The sequence below is a fragment of the Chionomys nivalis genome, chromosome 3 (assembly GCF_950005125.1).
Source record: "Chionomys nivalis chromosome 3, mChiNiv1.1, whole genome shotgun sequence".
Lineage (NCBI taxonomy): Eukaryota > Metazoa > Chordata > Mammalia > Rodentia > Cricetidae > Chionomys > Chionomys nivalis.
Genome location: NC_080088.1, coordinates 105,394,619 through 105,411,849, shown reverse-complemented (window position 1 = coordinate 105,411,849; position 17,231 = coordinate 105,394,619). Strand labels below are relative to the sequence as shown.

The window sequence follows — 17,231 nt, the reverse complement described above, 5'->3', positions numbered from 1 at the left end:
GCCAGTTCCTGGGCCTCCATCTGAACTCATGGCACGTGGCCTTTAACCTATCCTTTTCCTGGCATCAGAGGGAGACACTCTCTATTAGGCCCTGAGAAGTGCCTGATCTCAGAGCTTGGTAACTAACAGGCCAGCGCCTCTCTATTCTCTAAGGACAGAAGGAAGGCTACAGGGTCTTCAGAGCTACAACATACCTCTCGTCATTTCTAGAAATGTCATACCCACGGCTGTGAGTACTCAGGTGGCTCTCAAAGAGGCCTGTCTCTCTTCCCTCTATGATGCCCCTACTCAGTGTTACCTGCTGTTGTCCCTTGGCAAAGACCATGACACAGGACCTGGGCTCTGGGTTATACTAGGAATTCAGGACATGGATAGGCCCAGCTGGTTTGTCCAGAGATAATGGGGCAGCTGCTGACTGGCCTGGTATATGGGGTCTGGCCTGTCTTGCTTTTTGCCTTTGGTGTGGGTGGACTCCTTATACAAGGTGCAAGGTAGTCAGCCTCACCCCAAGAGGAACGCCCCTTCAGTAGGTGGGAGAGCCAACCTGGAAGTTTCCCTGAGGACCCCAACACCCAGGGTAGCATGGTCACCCAGACAGGACCACCCTGCCTTGCAGCGGTAGGGCCCTGCTCCAGGGGCCTCACCCAGAGTGGTTCTTCAAGTTAGCAGAAGATCCTGCCCTTCTGTTAGCGCAGCTGTCAGGGTTAGAGGGTAGATCTTACCAACCCTGACAGACTAGGCTCAGTCCCATCCCCCAGAGGCCAAAGAAACTGCACGTTACAGTGAAAACCACAAAAGGGAGAATTACTCAGCGTGGCCACCCAGGAAAGGAAAGGGAGAGCCAGTGACCCAAAGCCATTCTCAGCATCTGGAAATAAGGTTTATATTCAAATCAGGGCAGGAGGTTTGCATAGCTAAGGGGGTGTGGTCAGCCCACCATTGCCTGGGCTTCATTCTTCCTGCAAGGTAATCTGACCAGGTGTCAGAACTTCATGAAATATCTCTCCAGGGCACAAGCTCCCCCCCCCGGCTGGTACCTGGGTCCTATCCTTTTCTGTCCTCCATCATGAGACTCCTAGACAAATTCCAATTTCTGAGATTCCATTGGGGTTTTTTGTTTGTTTGCTTTGTTTTGTTTTTTTTCAAGACAGGGTTTCTCTGTTTAACAGCCCTAGCTGTCCTGGAACTAGCTCTTGTAGACCAACCAGGCTGACTCCAAACTCAGAGATCCACCTACCTCTGCCTGCCAAGATTAAAGTCATGCACCACCACGGGCCGGCCCATTGTTTCCTTTTATAGTCAGTTTTTTTTTTCTTTTTTCTTTTCTTTTTTTTTCCTTTTTTCTTTTAACCAGATGTGAGGAATTATGTCTTAAATGGCAGCATCCCTGGAGAAGCTGAGGCTATGAAGATTGCCATGAGTCTGAAGCTAGCCCAGAAAAAACGAATCCTTGACTTTTTGTATGATCTTAAGTAGGGATTGGTGGCATGTCTCGTCCTGGGGCAGTACACAGAACACCTGTCCATTTTCAAAAGGCTACTAATGGACCAAGGAAGCCATTCCATCTGGGTCCTCGGTGAACCAGCGTGTATGCTGGGGTCATTTACAGATGCATGGATCGCTCAGAGGCAGCTCTCCCAAGCCTGGTGATGGTTCGTCAGAATTGCTTCGTTGGAGTCTCAGCCCCAGCCAACCATCTGCCATCTCCACAGTAGGTGTAGCAATCCCTCAAACAATGTGTATCCTGGGGTCAGGAAGGGTGGTGGCTGGAACCTCCTCATGACACGTCACAACCAACCCACAGAAACAAGCCCCCAGGCATGCAGCTTCACACTGTTCCAGTGAGCATATCCTCACCCTCAACAGGTCAGTCGCACTGACCCGTGATCCTGCCTCAGCTGCACACCAGCCTCCCATGATGTGGTGACTGGCCAGACAGTATGCCCTGGTGTATTGGCATCTTGTTTGAATTGTTACCTAGCTCTTGATGCCTGGTAGGGAAGGGTTCTTTATAACTGCACATGTTTAGGGCTGATCCCTTGGGACTGGATAATTGGGATTGGACTGTTCCCGGAGAAGACTGATCTCTCTTTCTGAGCAGTCAGCCATTTGATTGCTTGTAGCTCTTCATCTAGGGGTGGTGCCTTGTGAGCTTCCCCCACCCACACTAGCATGTCACCTGGAGGTGTCAGTGTGCAGGTCTCATTTAGGCGACAGCTTCCCTGTCATATAGAGAAGACACTGTCTCACGGCAGATGTCCTGCTCCTTCGGCTCTTGAAGTCTTTCTGTTCCCTCTTCCTTGATGTTCCCTGAGCTCAGGTGAGGGGTTGTGTTGTATCAACTGGGGGTTGGGTACCCCTTGGTCATTTGTTCTCTGCATTTTGATCAGTTGCGACTTTCTATAATAGTTTCTGTCTGCTTAAAAAAAAAAAACTTTGATAAGAGGTGAGAGTTACACATCTATGATTATAAGGGTAGGATTTAGAATGCAGTTAAGAATTATGCCTGTTTAGGGAAGAAGGAGTAGTTAACCTATAATACCAGGCAAGGACTCGCTCCTAGGGAGTGGGCCTTAATTATCTCACTACTCTTTCCTATCCCCCACCCTTTCTCAGCTTTCACAAGCTAAGGCTCTGTAAGGCTCTTGTCACAGACAGCACCGTGTCCTGGCTTGGTCTGCTCTGTCTTCTGTGGGACATGTAGATTCTTCTCACCTGGTATATACAGAGGACCCCAACACACCCTTTTCCTGCTAGCCCTGCAGGGATGGGTACAGAGGGGAAATGTCTCCAGGGGTCCAATCCCTCTCCTCTAGCCTAGCGCTCCTTGTGGTTATTCCTTCAGACAGCCCATCCTGTCCCCTTGCTCCATGCTGTACCTGGAAGTTATGGGTATGATGAAGACAGATATTGATAGAAACAGACACAGAGCTCTGACCAGAGGCAGAGTGGCTGCTACATCTGTGGCCAGGGTTGGTCCCTTTTTGCTGAAGGAACTGCCACCAAGGGAACAGAGTCACCAGAGACTGCCAGGCCCTTGAGGCAGGTAGAACCTGTTACCCAAATCTGATATAAATTCAGCAATCGGTGGGAGGACTTCCTGCGAGGCCCAGACCTGAGCACAAAGGAGGGGTACCCAGGGACTCTGGCCTTTTTGGTCCTCTCCCTACCACAAGTAACAAATTATTGTGGCCCGCTTCCAGGATCAGGTACATTCAGAGCTCATTAGAGAATCACAGACAAGCAAGAGGCACCGGACTCCTGTCTTCCCCAGAGGGCAGCTGCTGCCTGCTTGTCTGGGCCTCTCAGTTCATCCTCGGGTTGAAAAGTTACAGGCAGAGCACACTATCTGAAGAGGGGATCTCAAGTCCCAGGATATAAGATAAGGCTTTGCATCCTTAACCATGGGGACACAGAACACAGGCAGGGGTGACAGTAGACACCCAGGGGATTTCACCTCCACAAAGAACTTGGCAGTGGGGAATTCAGGGGGCCCAGAAACCCTGGTAGGAAGATAACGTCATCCCTTTGTGTCTAGGCAGCAGCCCTGCTTTGAAAGGTGGAAAAATGAACTGCAGCATTTTGGCTACTGAGCCCTTATGGATGCAGGAGGAGGCCTCTGAGCAAGGGAGGGCTGCGTCACCCTTGACTGAGCTGCATGTTTCCCAGGTGGCCTGGGGGACAGGACTGTGGTGTGTTGGTGAGTGAGCAGGCTGGAACTAGACATCAGCTATTGTAAATGGGCTGAACCATCAGGAAAGAGGGAGGAGGAAAGGCACAGATGATGCCCCTGAGCTGGCATGGATTGTGACCCTCCAAAGGGCGCTGCCCCTCAGGACAGGACCGTGTCTGGGAAAGTGAGCACTATGACCATGTCATGAGAAGTATCCATCCCTGATCACTCTTCTTTCCTAAGTTTGAGTCCTGGAAACAATTTATTTACAGGGCATTCGCACATGTCAGGTCCAGTCATGTCGAGTCAGCAGCTTGGCCATGCAGGAGCAGACTCGGTCCTTGTCTGAGCGACTCTGAGCTAGAAGGAGCTATATTACAGTCTGTGTTCCTTCAGCCAGTGGTGTGGGATTGTGCCTGCTGTCTGTATTTTATGAACTCATTATTGATCATTTTTGATGAAGCTTAAAGTCATTTAAAAGGCATTTCTGTCTATGGCATCTCCCCAGAGGAGCCTAGTGAGGTTGTGGTGGAAGCCCCTCCCTTCTAGGCAGGGAGGAGCCTTTACCATGAGAAACTCGGATTCACTTTCAAGCAAGAGGTTGTGAGACAAAGTTAAATGTAGCTCATTATCACCTTTGATTTGTCTCTTGTTTATTGGTGGGGGGGGATGTAAGTTTGATCAAGTTTGATGGTTCCTCCTCCTTGTGCACCTGAAGGGATTCAGACTCTCCATGGAAACACTTGTGGGGATGGTGTTGGGAGGAGAGATCCACCCTGAGCCGGGCAGAACCATCCCGTGGGCTGAGGATGAGGGACAGCATTGTCTGTGCAGCCCCACTGGGTGTAGTGCAGTGTGACCAGGGCCGCACAATGAATATGGCCCCAGGCTGTGGCCAGAGGAAACCCTTGAGAGCAGCGAGAAAAGTCGCCAGCACAGAGAACCTTATCCTAGTGATCTTGGCTGTTTCCCCCATTTTGAGAACTTTGTTTAAATGCAGTAGGTAAAGTATGATTCTGCATGAATAATGGCATCACAGCACTGGCTGTAATTACATAATGTGCGGTCAGATTCAAAGTGATGAATTTGAACTGTTATTTTCATCTTGCCATAAACAGCCTGGTTTTCTCCTCCTCCGAACAATTCTTGTTGAGGAGTGAACCTAAAACTGTCGCATGTGCTCAGGGCTTGGCTGCCATCTGAGGGGCTTTTGAGAAGTGGCTGCATGGAGAGGTGACAGTTTCATCAATCAGTTAATCTATTGATGAGTTTGGTCATAGCTGAACAGGCTCTTTGGAGCCAGGGCCTGGCTGAGGAAAGTAGGTCTGTGGGAACATGGCTTTATGGGAAGGATCTGTCCCCTGGTTCCCTGTGCTTTCTGCCCACACTGAGGAGAGCAATCTTTCTCTACCATGCCCTTCCATCTCACCTCATCCCAGGAAAAATGAGGTCAACAGACCGAGCCTACGAGGGAAACCTCTACAGACCCATGTGGTAAGTCAGGCTGTAATTTCACTGTGTTGAAGTAGAGCGGTTCTTTATTGACGTTCCTAGAAGGTGGGAGCCGGGGAACGGGAGGGGGGGAGCGCTGCTGCTAAGAGGTTTGGCTTGAATCCCCAGTTCAACAGATTCCTGTGGTCTCTGTATGCGTGTCTCTAGTAACATGTAGACTAGCTACTGTTGTCTGTTTTCCCTGAAGATTGCCACCAGGAAGGAATGCCATGTAAATGACTCCTAGAACATGTTTCAAGGTCATGTTTTTAGTTAGTCCCAGCAAATCCAAGCCCATGGAGTTCTTTATGGACACAGAGCAGAAAGGAATTCTGTTTCCCTGCCAGGAGAAGAGTATTTAAAATAAAGATGCAGAATGCACAACATTGTACAAAATAACAAAGTTTATTTCTAGAAAATATGTCACCCTAACTGTCCACATGCACACATCCACACAGCACTGCACACACGGAGGAACGAACGGCCTTTTAATCCATCTACCACATACAGTTATATTACAATTTACAATAGAGTTTCTGAAGACACAATGGGGGAAACTGTCATTCATTTATAAACCTTCCAGAAATTACAAAAGAAAGGCAGTCTGAAAAGTGTATAGAAAGAGTAAAAACAGTTTACAGTGGACAGGAATTACAAAGTAGTGACCGTCACATCCAGCCTTTCGGGAGGTCTGCTGTTCAAGGCTAATGATAAAGATGAGTGTGGGTGGGGCTGTGTCTGAGAGATCGCGATTTGGGCTCCGTCTGGTCTGGCTAATGAAGCAGGTAGTGACTGTGCTGTGTGTGCTGTTGGCGGTGTATAGGGGCGAGGCATTTCAACAAATAATGAAAATAACAGAAATCTAAAGCCACAGGATGGGACACGGAGCGCAAAGATTATCAGTGCCCTGGCTAGCTAGAGGACGTGCATGCTGCCGGTCACTCCCTCTCCTTTGCTCTTTTGTGTAGTGGGATAAGTAAACATCTGTGTGTGGCTGGCTTGCTTTGAAAAGACCAAGGCAGGCATCTGAAAGTGTAGGGCCCGAGCCACTGGGATGTGAAGCCACTGTGTGAGTGAAGATGAAGCCCAGGAATGCACAACACATGCGAAGTATACACGGTGTTTTTATTCGACAGTACAAACCACTGTGCAGTTATAAGGCAGAACATCAAGGCGAATTAAACTAGGAATTTCAAGACCAGAGTGGAAATGACAGTAATGCATAATGAGGCAAGCATCTTGAGAAGTGGGGGAGGTCGGTAATCCTGTAAGGGCTGATGTCAAGTGTGTGCCGGCTGGAACTGCAGGTAGGGGGCGCTGCAGAGAGCCCTCCCTCCCCTGCTGCTCAGCCAGTGTCCCTCCCACCTCCCACCCCAGACCTGGGATAAAACCTTGGGAGTGGAGAAGGAGGGGACCACAATGCAGCCCCTCCCTGATCTCTCCAATGGTATTACGTGGATGGTAGTGTAAGTGTGCATCTCTCTACTGCTGTGGGGGTGGGGGTGGGGTCAAGGTTGGGTTTTGGGAGTCATGAAAGCCCTAGTTTGGAATTAAAGCAAGTGACATGGATTTGGAATTGTCCGGAGGCTCACGGGTCACTTCACCGCACCCAGCCTTTTCAGCAGTTTCTTGCCTCTGGAGAGCAGCCCTTTTTTCTTTTTCGAGGACATTTCCCTGCCTCTCCCAGGACTACCAGAACCCATAGATGACGTAGGTGACCCCGAATGGAGATGGGCTGTGGGGGATGGAGCTCTCCTTGCTGTCCCTGAACCCTCGGGAGGAACCTAGTAGGTACATTGCGACAGTTTTATTGGGTGTGTCAGTGCCAACAACAATTCACTCGGTAACGCGTACTGCCCCATCTCCCGCCAGCCAGGGGAAAGGGTGGGTGGTTCGTTTCTTCTTTCAATTTTTAAAGTATGCCATGAGAAGCACACGCCCGCTCCCAAGCCCCCTCTGAGAGAGAGGCTGGCCTCGATGGGCTTTCGCTGTCTGTGTCTTGGGAGACAGGGTGGCCATCGCTTTGGCAAAGAAAGCCAGGTCATAATTTACTCTGAAAATTCAGACTAAAAGCAGGGGAAGTTATTGTCAATCAGATGGATAGGCAAGGTGGCCGAGTACCCATCAATCATTGTAAAGCAAAAGCTCTCAATGGGAATTTGGATGGATCGTGAACTAGGTGGGTAGATAAGACCCTGCCATGGTGGAGTGAGCCCTTGGGTCAGTTAGAATCCTACAGAAAGTTTGGGAATGGCACACTGTTTGAAAGAAAAAAAACTGAAATGAACCTTAATTGCAATCTAAGGAAGCTCAGAGGCCCTTCTTCTCACAGTTTCCAAAGAGAGGTATGTTTTCCCCAGCACATGGTGGGCTTTGAAAGACTATTAGGTGGGGAAAAAAGCTAACCAGTGTTTTGAAGGGATGGAATTTGATTAAGGGACATAGAGTGCCAATTTAACTTCATTCTGCAGCTAGGCACACACCTGAGCATGGCCAGTAATTGCCAGGCCTCTGGTTCTCTAAACTCCCCAGGGCAGAACTAGGCAAGTGAGAGCTGGCCACTCAGTGGGCGCATACACCATGCAAGGCAAGGGGGCCCCAAGCTTGCTTGGATTGAAAATCAAGGTCTAACTCTAATGGATAACACCTAGGGCGCACCCCAAAGCACACCTGAAGATACCACGGGACCAGTTAGTGCAGTCTCAGGAGCTGCCACGTCGGGAGACAGTATTGCATTGGTAGGCCAGCACCTCTCTCACCTCCATGAGCTCTGAACAATTGTGCTTTGAGGAGAGGGAACACCTGCTCCTAAGGCCAAGGTGCTGCAGCTGGGTGTTCCGGCCAGCTTTGGCACGCCCAGAGCCAAGGCTGCCCCTCAGGGCTTGATCTGGGATTAAAGTTTTGTCTTGGCTGTTAATGTGAGTCAAGCTTGCTCACAGTAAACACGTGGATCGGGTTGTGCTTTTCCCAAGGGTGGCTAACAATGCAACAGGCAGCTTTCCTTTTGAGTACACGCTGGCGCACTCTGTGTAAACAAACGGCTTTAAGAAATATGTTCCCAAGGTTGGCCTTTCCCGTATTCTCAATGGACATATTTAAAAATGATTGTTCAAGATGATTCGTTTCACTATGAATTCAGTTGCTGGGCAACTGAGACCAGGTGAGATAGCCTATAATACTTTAGGTCCAATGGGTTTTTTTGAGACATATTTCTTTTCTCTCTCTTTCTCTTTCTTTAAGCCCACATTGAAGTCTTAAGACTACCACGCTGTCCGCTTAGGGTAGCTTAAGTCGGTATCTCTCTAAGGTGTCTTCGGTTGCTCACTTACGTGAAGGCTACATGCCTGATTAGGGTGTGAAATGAACACTCTTCTTCTATGTCCAAGCAGATGAGCGAAGAGATAAAAACATATACGTAAAATACAACAGATAAGAACTCGCAGTGATGGCGAAATGTGAAGATGAGACACTCAAGAGAATGCAGTCTCAGGCAGGCGTGCTACGCTGCAGAAGCCCTGCCATCTAAGCCCTAAGGGGGTGGCCAGTGGCATTTGGGTTCCCAAACTTCACTCTCTGTCAGCTGAACTGTGCACCTATTGTAGAGGCCAAGGAAGGCCTCTGACTGACTGAAACCAAAGGGTCCTTCTGTGGGACACCAACATACAAGTTGGAGCTAAGCATTTGCGGGCACAATGGCCAAAGAAGGACAGAGGGGAACAAAATCAGGGCAGATGCTGGTGGGAACCAAGTCATGAAAGCAGCAATGCAAAGATTGCGCCAGACCGCAGAGAGGGGAAGAGGCAGGCAGGCAGGCTAAGGGGGCTGGCTTACCCTTTTGGCCTTGGAGCGCATGGGTGGGTCGTGGGAGTAGTGGGATGGAGCATCAGAAAGGTGGACCTCCACATCGTCAGGCACTTCTTCCAAGAAGTTGGAGGGCACAAGGCCTTTCTGCCCATTCAGCTCTCCCTGTAAACCAAGGGTGGAGAAAGGGTCAAGGAAGCCACTTCATTTTCCAGAACCTATTTCTCCCACAAGGACACCCTACTTAAGAGGACAGATGTGACCAGTTGATTCTGGCTGGAAGTGGCAAGGCTTGAAGGAATGTTGGGTAAACATTCCCTACAGAGTCCAAATCATGACAAGAAGCCCAGTCATGCATGAGGTAGGAATCCAGGGCCTTACAAGAGCCAGGTAAGTGCCCTGCTGCTGAGCTGAGCCACATCCCCAGCTCTCGTCTGGCTTACTTTGAAATAAGATCTCACTCAGTTGCCCAAGCCAGCCTTGAACTCACAACCCTCCTGCTCAGCATCCTGGGAAGTGGGAACTCCAGTTCTCCACAAGTCTTCTTCTGGCCTGTCAAGTGCAGCTCTTGTTTAGGATTGAGGTATAGATTCTAAAGATTCAACTCTACTTGGAGCCACTCCTTAATTCTCAAGCCCAATGTCCTCTAGGGCTGGAGTACAGCTCAGTGGTGAAGCATTTGCCTGTGTCTGCATTCCACTGAGCCAGCCAGGGAGACTGAAGGAGTTCAAGGCCAGCCTTGGCAACTTGACAAGATCCTATATCAAAATCAAAATGGATGAGGGTGTAAAGACAGCAGCTTGTGATGGCAGTGACCCCAGCTACTGCTATTCCTTGACAAATATGGGAGCCAAGGATCCAAAAGAGCAAAGAAGGTCAGACCAGCTCATGTCAAAAAACTCTGTGGTTTTCCTTCTTATACAGGAATGTGTCATTACTGTAAATCTTGACCCAACAAGGCAAAGATAAGTGTTCACGCCTGCAGACCTCTGCTTCAGGGTGGCAGAAACTCCTGCAGCTGTGTTCATACATCTGCACAAATACCGGGTTATGGTGGAGTCCCGCAAATGCAGCTCCCTCAGCAGCCACACTGCTCCATCCTCAGGACTTCTAACACCACCCTGCCTGCAAATACTCAAACCAAGTTCAAAGTTGGCTCGGACCGTGCCTCCCGCCTGTAATCCCAGCTATGTAGGAGGCTGATGTCGCAGGAGGACTGCCTGAGGAAAACAGCATAGTCCTGGCTCCAAGACAAAGCAACAATCCTGGCTGGTCCTGACAACATGGGGTTACGTTTCTTCATTGATGGTCTAGGACACGAATTAGCCCACATCAAACAGAACTTGCAAGCCTCACAGTGCACAACCAGAAGTGTAATGATGGACCCAAAGGAGGGATATATAGTTATAAATGGTCTTTCCGCCAGAGGCTAATAACCACAGTATGCAAAGAAACAGCCAAACAAAAGACGTTTAAAATAGGCATTTCTTCAAATGAATAGACAAATGGCCGAAAAAGATTTGGGAAGATCACTACAGGCCACAGGGCAAACACAGATTACACTACAGGGTGGGTCAGCAGGTAAGGTGCCTGCCATCAGCCTGACAACCAGGGTTCAGTCCCTAGACCCACTGGGTGGAAGGAGAATTCCATCAACTTGTCTCTGACCTTCACACGGCACCTACCACCCACCCCATCCCTGCCAATATAAAAAGTAAAAAATATGTGAATCTTACACCATCAGGATGAATATGGTCAAGAACTTCCCGGCAGCTCCTCAAACCAGAAGACAGATACTGGTGAAGACATGGACCCTCCCGTAGCACTGATGGGAGTCCAGTGGTGGAGCTGCTGTGCGGCACAGCGTGGTGGGTCCTCCAGAAACTACAACGCTACGGTGTGACCTCACAGTGTGCACCTCAAAAACTGGAGATGGATCCAGGTCTCAGAGAGCCACACGTATGAGTGTTTATGCCTCCATTGTCTGCACCAGTCAAAAGCCAAGTGCAACTAATGTGTCTACCTCTGGATAAATGGATCAACAAAAGAGGACACATGCTTGCCACGGCATATTCAGACTTGAGAGGAAAACCCCGTTCCGACACATCCGTGGCATGGCGAATTGAACCCGGTGCTGTAAACAAATTTTTCAAGGATTTCTGGGTAAGCCGCGAGGCTGGAAGTCTTACCACCAAAATCCAACAAAAGAAAAGAGCGAGTGCTCAGTGTGCTCTCTCCCAGGAAGGAAGAGACAAGGTCTGCTGAGGAGCTTGTTAAGCCAGGGAGATACCTGCAGGGAAGCAGGGCTCAGCTGGAAGCCCTCTTTACACCAGCGGGCCTGCCAATCAACCTGCAAGGAGAAAGCTGCCCCCTGAATACACACCACCTACAGGGGGTCCAGGGGTCCAAGATAACTACCAAGAAAGGACTTAGAGCCTCCCATTCCTTAACCAGAAGACTGAAGCTGCAGAGATCAATGGCTACCATTGGTCCCTCCTGCACATGGCAACAGAAGCCTTCTAGGGCCATAGGGATTTGAGAACTTCCCCCTTTCAACTCAGCACAACTATGACAGCCAAGTCAAACTGTAAATGGTCTGTTATTTCCTATTATAACTTGTAAGCTCACATACATAGATTCATAGCGTTGCTTTTGTTTGTGTACTGCTCATTATCTAAAGTGTTTATTTTACATCCCCCCTACCCAAGTTTACTATTTTTTAAATATTTATTTATTATGTATGCAATCTTCCATCTGTGTGTATGCCTGCATTCCAGAAGAGGGCACCAGACCTCATTACAGATGGTTGTGAGCCACCGTATGGTTGCTGGGAATTGAACTCAGGACCTTTGGAAGAGCAGGCAATGCTCTTAACCTCTGAGCCATCTCTCCAGCCCCCAAGTTTACTATTTTTAACTATATTGCTCAGCCATACCTCATACTCTCCCCTTCCTACATTTCTTCTCTCCTTTTTACTTCTCAGATCTGACACTCTAGATTTGTGAGCCCTAACAGCATGTCAGCTTCTCCCTCTCACCACCTTATCCATCTCATTTATTCTTTTCAAAGTCAACTTATTTTCCTTCCCACAACACTGCCCTCCCACTCCCAATCTCATTAAATGAGTCCATGTGCACGCCATACTGTCCTTGGTTGTCTTCCAACAGTTGTTGATGTCTCAAGGGCACCTGTTAACTGGAGAGTCTAAAAACTGGGTGGCTATAGTCGCAGTTAACATGCTACCCAGGGGATAATGCAGAGCCTACCCAAGCGCTCAGAGCTCCTGGACCGAGGTGTTATTTTATGAACTACACAACTGTACCAATCTTGTATGTTAAAAATATAGCAACTGAATGAAAATAGCAAATTTTAAAGAACCAAGCAGCAAAAATAAGATACATAAATCCCATCACAGTGCCATAAACCTGAAAAATGAAGACGCAGAACCCCTCCAAAAATTACCAATCCTGTAGCAGCGGCTTCTAATGGGAGTGAGTTAAATGAAATTCCAGTCACAGAACTCAATATCATGATCGTAAGGATGTTCAAAACTCAAAACAGAGGAAATAAGGAAGACGATTAAACAGTGTGAAAAGGGATTCAACAAAGAGATGCTGAGGAAAACCTAGTCTGACTTACCAGAAATGAAAAAAAGAAAAACCAAGTCCATGGAAAGTCTCAATGATATCATAGATCAAGGAGAGAACTGAATGCCCAAGCCTGAAGACAAGGTGGAAGGAACAGAATGATCCAGCAAGGGCAGTGATAAAATACTGACACCATCTATTCCAAGTGGGATTTCTAAGACATAACACTCTAAAGAAACCAAACCTTTGGATTATAGGCACATGAGGGAAAGAATCTGGTTCTACAGGCACAGAAAACATATTCAAGACTAACAGTTCTCCAGAGTTAGGGAGAGAGGCCCATCCAGATGACATAGACCAGAGAACCTCCCTTCGTCATGTTTTAATCAAAATACTAAGTGCACAGAACAAAAAGAGGATATTCAAGAGAAACACTAAGTCACAAATAGCAGCAGCCCCACCAGAGTAATAGCAGACCTGGTAACTGACGCTTTAGAATCAGGATGGTGTAGAAAATGCACTTCCAGTTCTGAAAGACAACTCAGGAAACTGGACTCATACACAGCAGTGGGATCTGCTATAGAGTTGAAACTTTCCCCAGTAAAGAGACTGAAGGAATTTGTGACCATTAAGCCAACCCTACAGATGATATTTGAAGGAATCCTTCAGACCAGAGAAAACCAAATCCACCACAAGACTCTAAAAAGAAGAGCAAACCATACTGCAATAAGGGAAGGAAAACCCAAGCACTACAAAGCCAACAAAGTAGCCAGAATAAAAAGACAACTTTCAATAATAATCCTGAAGAAATGAGACCGTTAGAATCCATTCAAAAGACATGGACTAGTAGATTGCATTAACAACACATGAAGCCTCAAAAAACAAATGCACCTCACCAAAAAAGGCCTTAGGACAGAAAGGGTGGTCCAAGCAAATGGGAACGAGGAAACAAAGCTGCTGTTCTAACATCTGACAAAATAGATGTGAAACCAAACTAATAAGATAGTAAAGGGGACTTTATATTAAGGGGAGCAATCCCTCATGAGGACATTGCCATTCACACATGCCTGAACACAGGAGCATCCAAGTTCATAAACAAGTGCTGTTAAGTGTCACACAGTAACCCCAGCACAATAACAGTGGGCAATCGGGCATTCTGAAGGAAAACTATCTGAATTACATGACCCCATAGATCAAATGGATTTGACTGACATCTATAGAACATTCCACCCAACCACTGTAGAATGCATATTTTTAGAAGACCATGGAACTTTGTATAAAAGAGATCATATATTACACAATGCAAAACTTACTACAGGAAAACTAAAGTATTCCTTGTATATCCTCTCTGGTCACTGTGGAATTAAGACCATGCAGGTCAACAATAAGAGAAACCCTAGAGCATATACAAACTCCTGGAGATTAGACAACACAATTGAATGATGAAAGAGGAATCAAAATGGAAATAAAAACACCCCTGGAGTCAGGTGAAAACATACCAACAGCTCTGGGATATAGTGAAGGCAGTCCTAGCAGGGCAGTTTACAGCTACATTTATGCCTACGTCAAGAAATTAAAGATTTTGAGTAAATATCTTAACAAGACACCTGAAAACTCCAGAAAAGGAGCATGCCAAATCAGCAAATGGAAAGAAATAATTAGATCAGGGTAGCGATTAATAAAATGGAAAAAGATACAAAGAATCAATGAAAGTTGGCTCTTTGAAGAATGAAACAAGATTGACAAACCTTTAGCCAAACTAACCAACAGAAAGCAAGGAAAGACCCAACCTGGAGATGAAAAGGGAACCATCACAACAGATACTGACAAGCTTCAGAAGATCATTGTGTATTACCTTGAAAAACATATATGCCAATAAACTGAAAAATCTAAAAGAAATGGATGAATTTCTAGATGCATCGTGACCCACCAAAGTAAACCAAAATGAGATAATGTTTAATTAGATCCATAAGAGTCAGCGAGACTGAAGCAGTGATTAAAGTCCAGGCCCACGTGGATTCCTGGTGAATTTTATCAGACCTTCAAAGGAGAGTAAGACCAACATTTCTCAAATTACTCCATAAAATAGAAAAGGAACATTACCAAGGTCTTTTAACAAAGCTAGTATGACTGAGATACCAAAAGTAGAAAAATATGCAATGCAAAAGAAAATTGCAGACCAGTTTCTCTGATGAATACAAGTGCTAACATTCTCAACAAAATATCTGCAAACCAAATCCAAGACCCTTCTTATATGCTAATGAGTGTATGAAGAAGGAAATCAGAAAAAACAAGCCCATTTAGTATATATATATGCATGTATATATGTATGCACACACACATATATATGCACATATATATTCCATAACCAATGGGCTAATAAAGATCATTGACCGTGACCAAGTTGGGTTTGTTCTAGAGATGCAGAGACTTCAATATATGTAAATCAACAAACATAAGTAGATATCATCAAGGAGAAAAATCACATAGTTATCTCAAAAGATGGAGAAAAAGCTTTTGACAATATATAATATCCTACATGTTAAGTCTTGAAGACACCCAAAATAAAAGACAAATGTCTCAACATGATAAAACCTATACATGACAAACCTACAGCCAGCATTATATTAAGTGGGAAAAACTTGAAAGCATTTTCACTAAAGCCAGGAACAAGGCAAGGGTGTTCATTTCTCCATTCCATATGGCGTTGAAAGTCTTAGAGCAATGAGAAAAGAGAAGCCGAGATATTGGAGTGGAGGAGGTCAGAATATCTGTCTCTGTTTGCAGAGGTCATGATCCTATGTGTGAGACCCCAGGACTCCAACAGGAAACTGCCTACAGTTGATAAGGATCACTAGAAGAATGACAGAATGCAAATTAAAATACAAAAATTAGTAACCATCCCATATAGTAATAAGTGTGCTAAGAAAAAAATTAGGAAAACAAGCCCGTTCAGTATGTGTGTGTGCGTGCTTACACGCATTTTCATCTATGTGCGTACATATCCCACAGTCAATGGCTTGGTTAATGATAAAAAGAATTTAGTAAGCTAAATCATGAAAAAGGAAGCCTACCCTGTGCAGACACATCTGCTACTGAAGTCTGCAGCAAGCCACAGGCCAGCTACCCCAGACATGTTTCCCAGCATTGTTATGACAGTAAGACAGCAAATGGAGGTGACAGCTGTCAACGTCAGAGACTAAACAGTCATCATCTGGAGCACTCGAGAATCAGCTGATGACTACAGACGTGCACTCATGACAGTAGTTCATGGAGACCACACACATCCCAAGAAGATTCTGTGCAGCCAGGCCTACAGGTGCAGGTCTGGGACCCAGCCACTCAGGAGGCCAGCCTGGATGACACAGGGTGTCTCCCTGTGTCTTACATTTTCAAACTGAAAAAGTAAGCTAAAGCCTGGGATTGTGGCTCAAAGGTAGAGAATAGCAGTAAGATCCATAAATCCTTAATAATTTAAAGACCCATAAAAAGGGAATAAAAATAAATTTCTGACTCTCTTGTTAGATAACAGGAAGTATATTCCCTGTCAGACATGACGGTTTCCCCTGAGCCTAACCTAAATATGGCATAGACTTTCTCTAAACAGAGGAATGAGGGTCTGCTGTAGAGCCAAGGCTCACTGAATATATTATAAAACCCTGAATATATTATAACCATTTTATAAAAATACAGAGATGGAAAGAGCAGACCCAAGAGCTTCAGTCTATGCAATCCTCCATACCAGTTAAATTTAGCATATATGGTAGGGATGAGATATTTAAGAGGGCAGCTTTCTTTAAAAAAAATTTGCTTTTCTTCCATTTGTGTCCATTTATGTGTGTGTTTGTGTGAGTGTATGTAACGAGTGTGCATTTGGAGGAGGGGTAGAAGAGGGAGCTGGAGTTATAAACAGTTGTGAGCCACCAGGCACGGGGAGTTAGAACCAAACTTGGGTCTTCTGCAAGAGAAGCAAGTTCTGTTAAGCTCTGAGACAGCTCTTCTGGCACAGGACAGGTCACTTTAGGAACGATCTTTATAAGGTTCTAACTCAGGAGAAAACGAAACATAGCCACAAGTTAGCACATGAGAAACAGGCACAGAACTGAAGAAGGAAGGGTAGCTCACCGCGGTGAGCCGCCTCCTACACACCATTCATGAAGACAATGCACTGTGACCTCATACAAATTCATAGACCAACACTGCTCCAAATGAAAAGCTAACCAGTAGACTGTGTGGCCTATAGAAAGACATTGTCACTCTGTGCAAGGAGGTGTGGCTATCCCACCAAAACCCACATGGGGGTGTCGAAAGCTCACCAAAAATCTGCACGGCAGTGTGGCTACCCCACTAAAACCTGCTGTGAAATCTCGGCAGCTCAGAGGATCGGACCTCTAAAACCCTGCGTGCCTGAGGCTGTGGAGGGGGGATCTCTGGGAGCATCCACCACTGTATGGAGAAAGCAGGACTCCCAAGAGGGGGTGGCCACCACAAAGAGTAGTCACAGGGGTGGGGGACATGCAGAGGACAGCTAGACACAGACGCAGGAAGTCAAGCCCACCCTGTGTATGGCCTCCTTTACTCAGCCATAGAAGAGGAGTGAGCAGGAAGAGCGACTCTCTGGTGTCGGGCTGTGGGTGACGCCAGGGCTGGTCCACCTGAGGGTTTGGCTGTGGGAGGGG

At 46.7% G+C, this 17,231-nt stretch overlaps 1 protein-coding gene across 9 annotated transcripts in view; it reads right to left on the bottom strand.

The window, feature by feature from the left end:
• Positions 1–5,550: 5,550 nt before the first annotated feature.
• Rimbp2 (RIMS binding protein 2) overlaps positions 5,551–17,231 on the bottom strand; it is a 194,644-nt gene continuing 182,963 nt past the window's right edge. For 5 of the 9 annotated variants that reach the window (XM_057763612.1, XM_057763618.1, XM_057763614.1 and 2 more), the window contains 2 exons: positions 8,996–9,130; positions 5,551–6,948 (listed from right to left, as the gene is read on the bottom strand). In XM_057763612.1, coding sequence (XP_057619595.1) covers positions 6,760–6,948; positions 8,996–9,130 — 324 coding nt within the window. In that variant the 3' untranslated portion in view covers positions 5,551–6,759. Of the gene's footprint in view, positions 6,949–7,558; positions 8,540–8,995; positions 9,131–17,231 lie in introns of those variants that run through there. The other 4 variants (XM_057763616.1, XM_057763619.1, XM_057763617.1 and 1 more) reach the window with 2 other exon arrangements.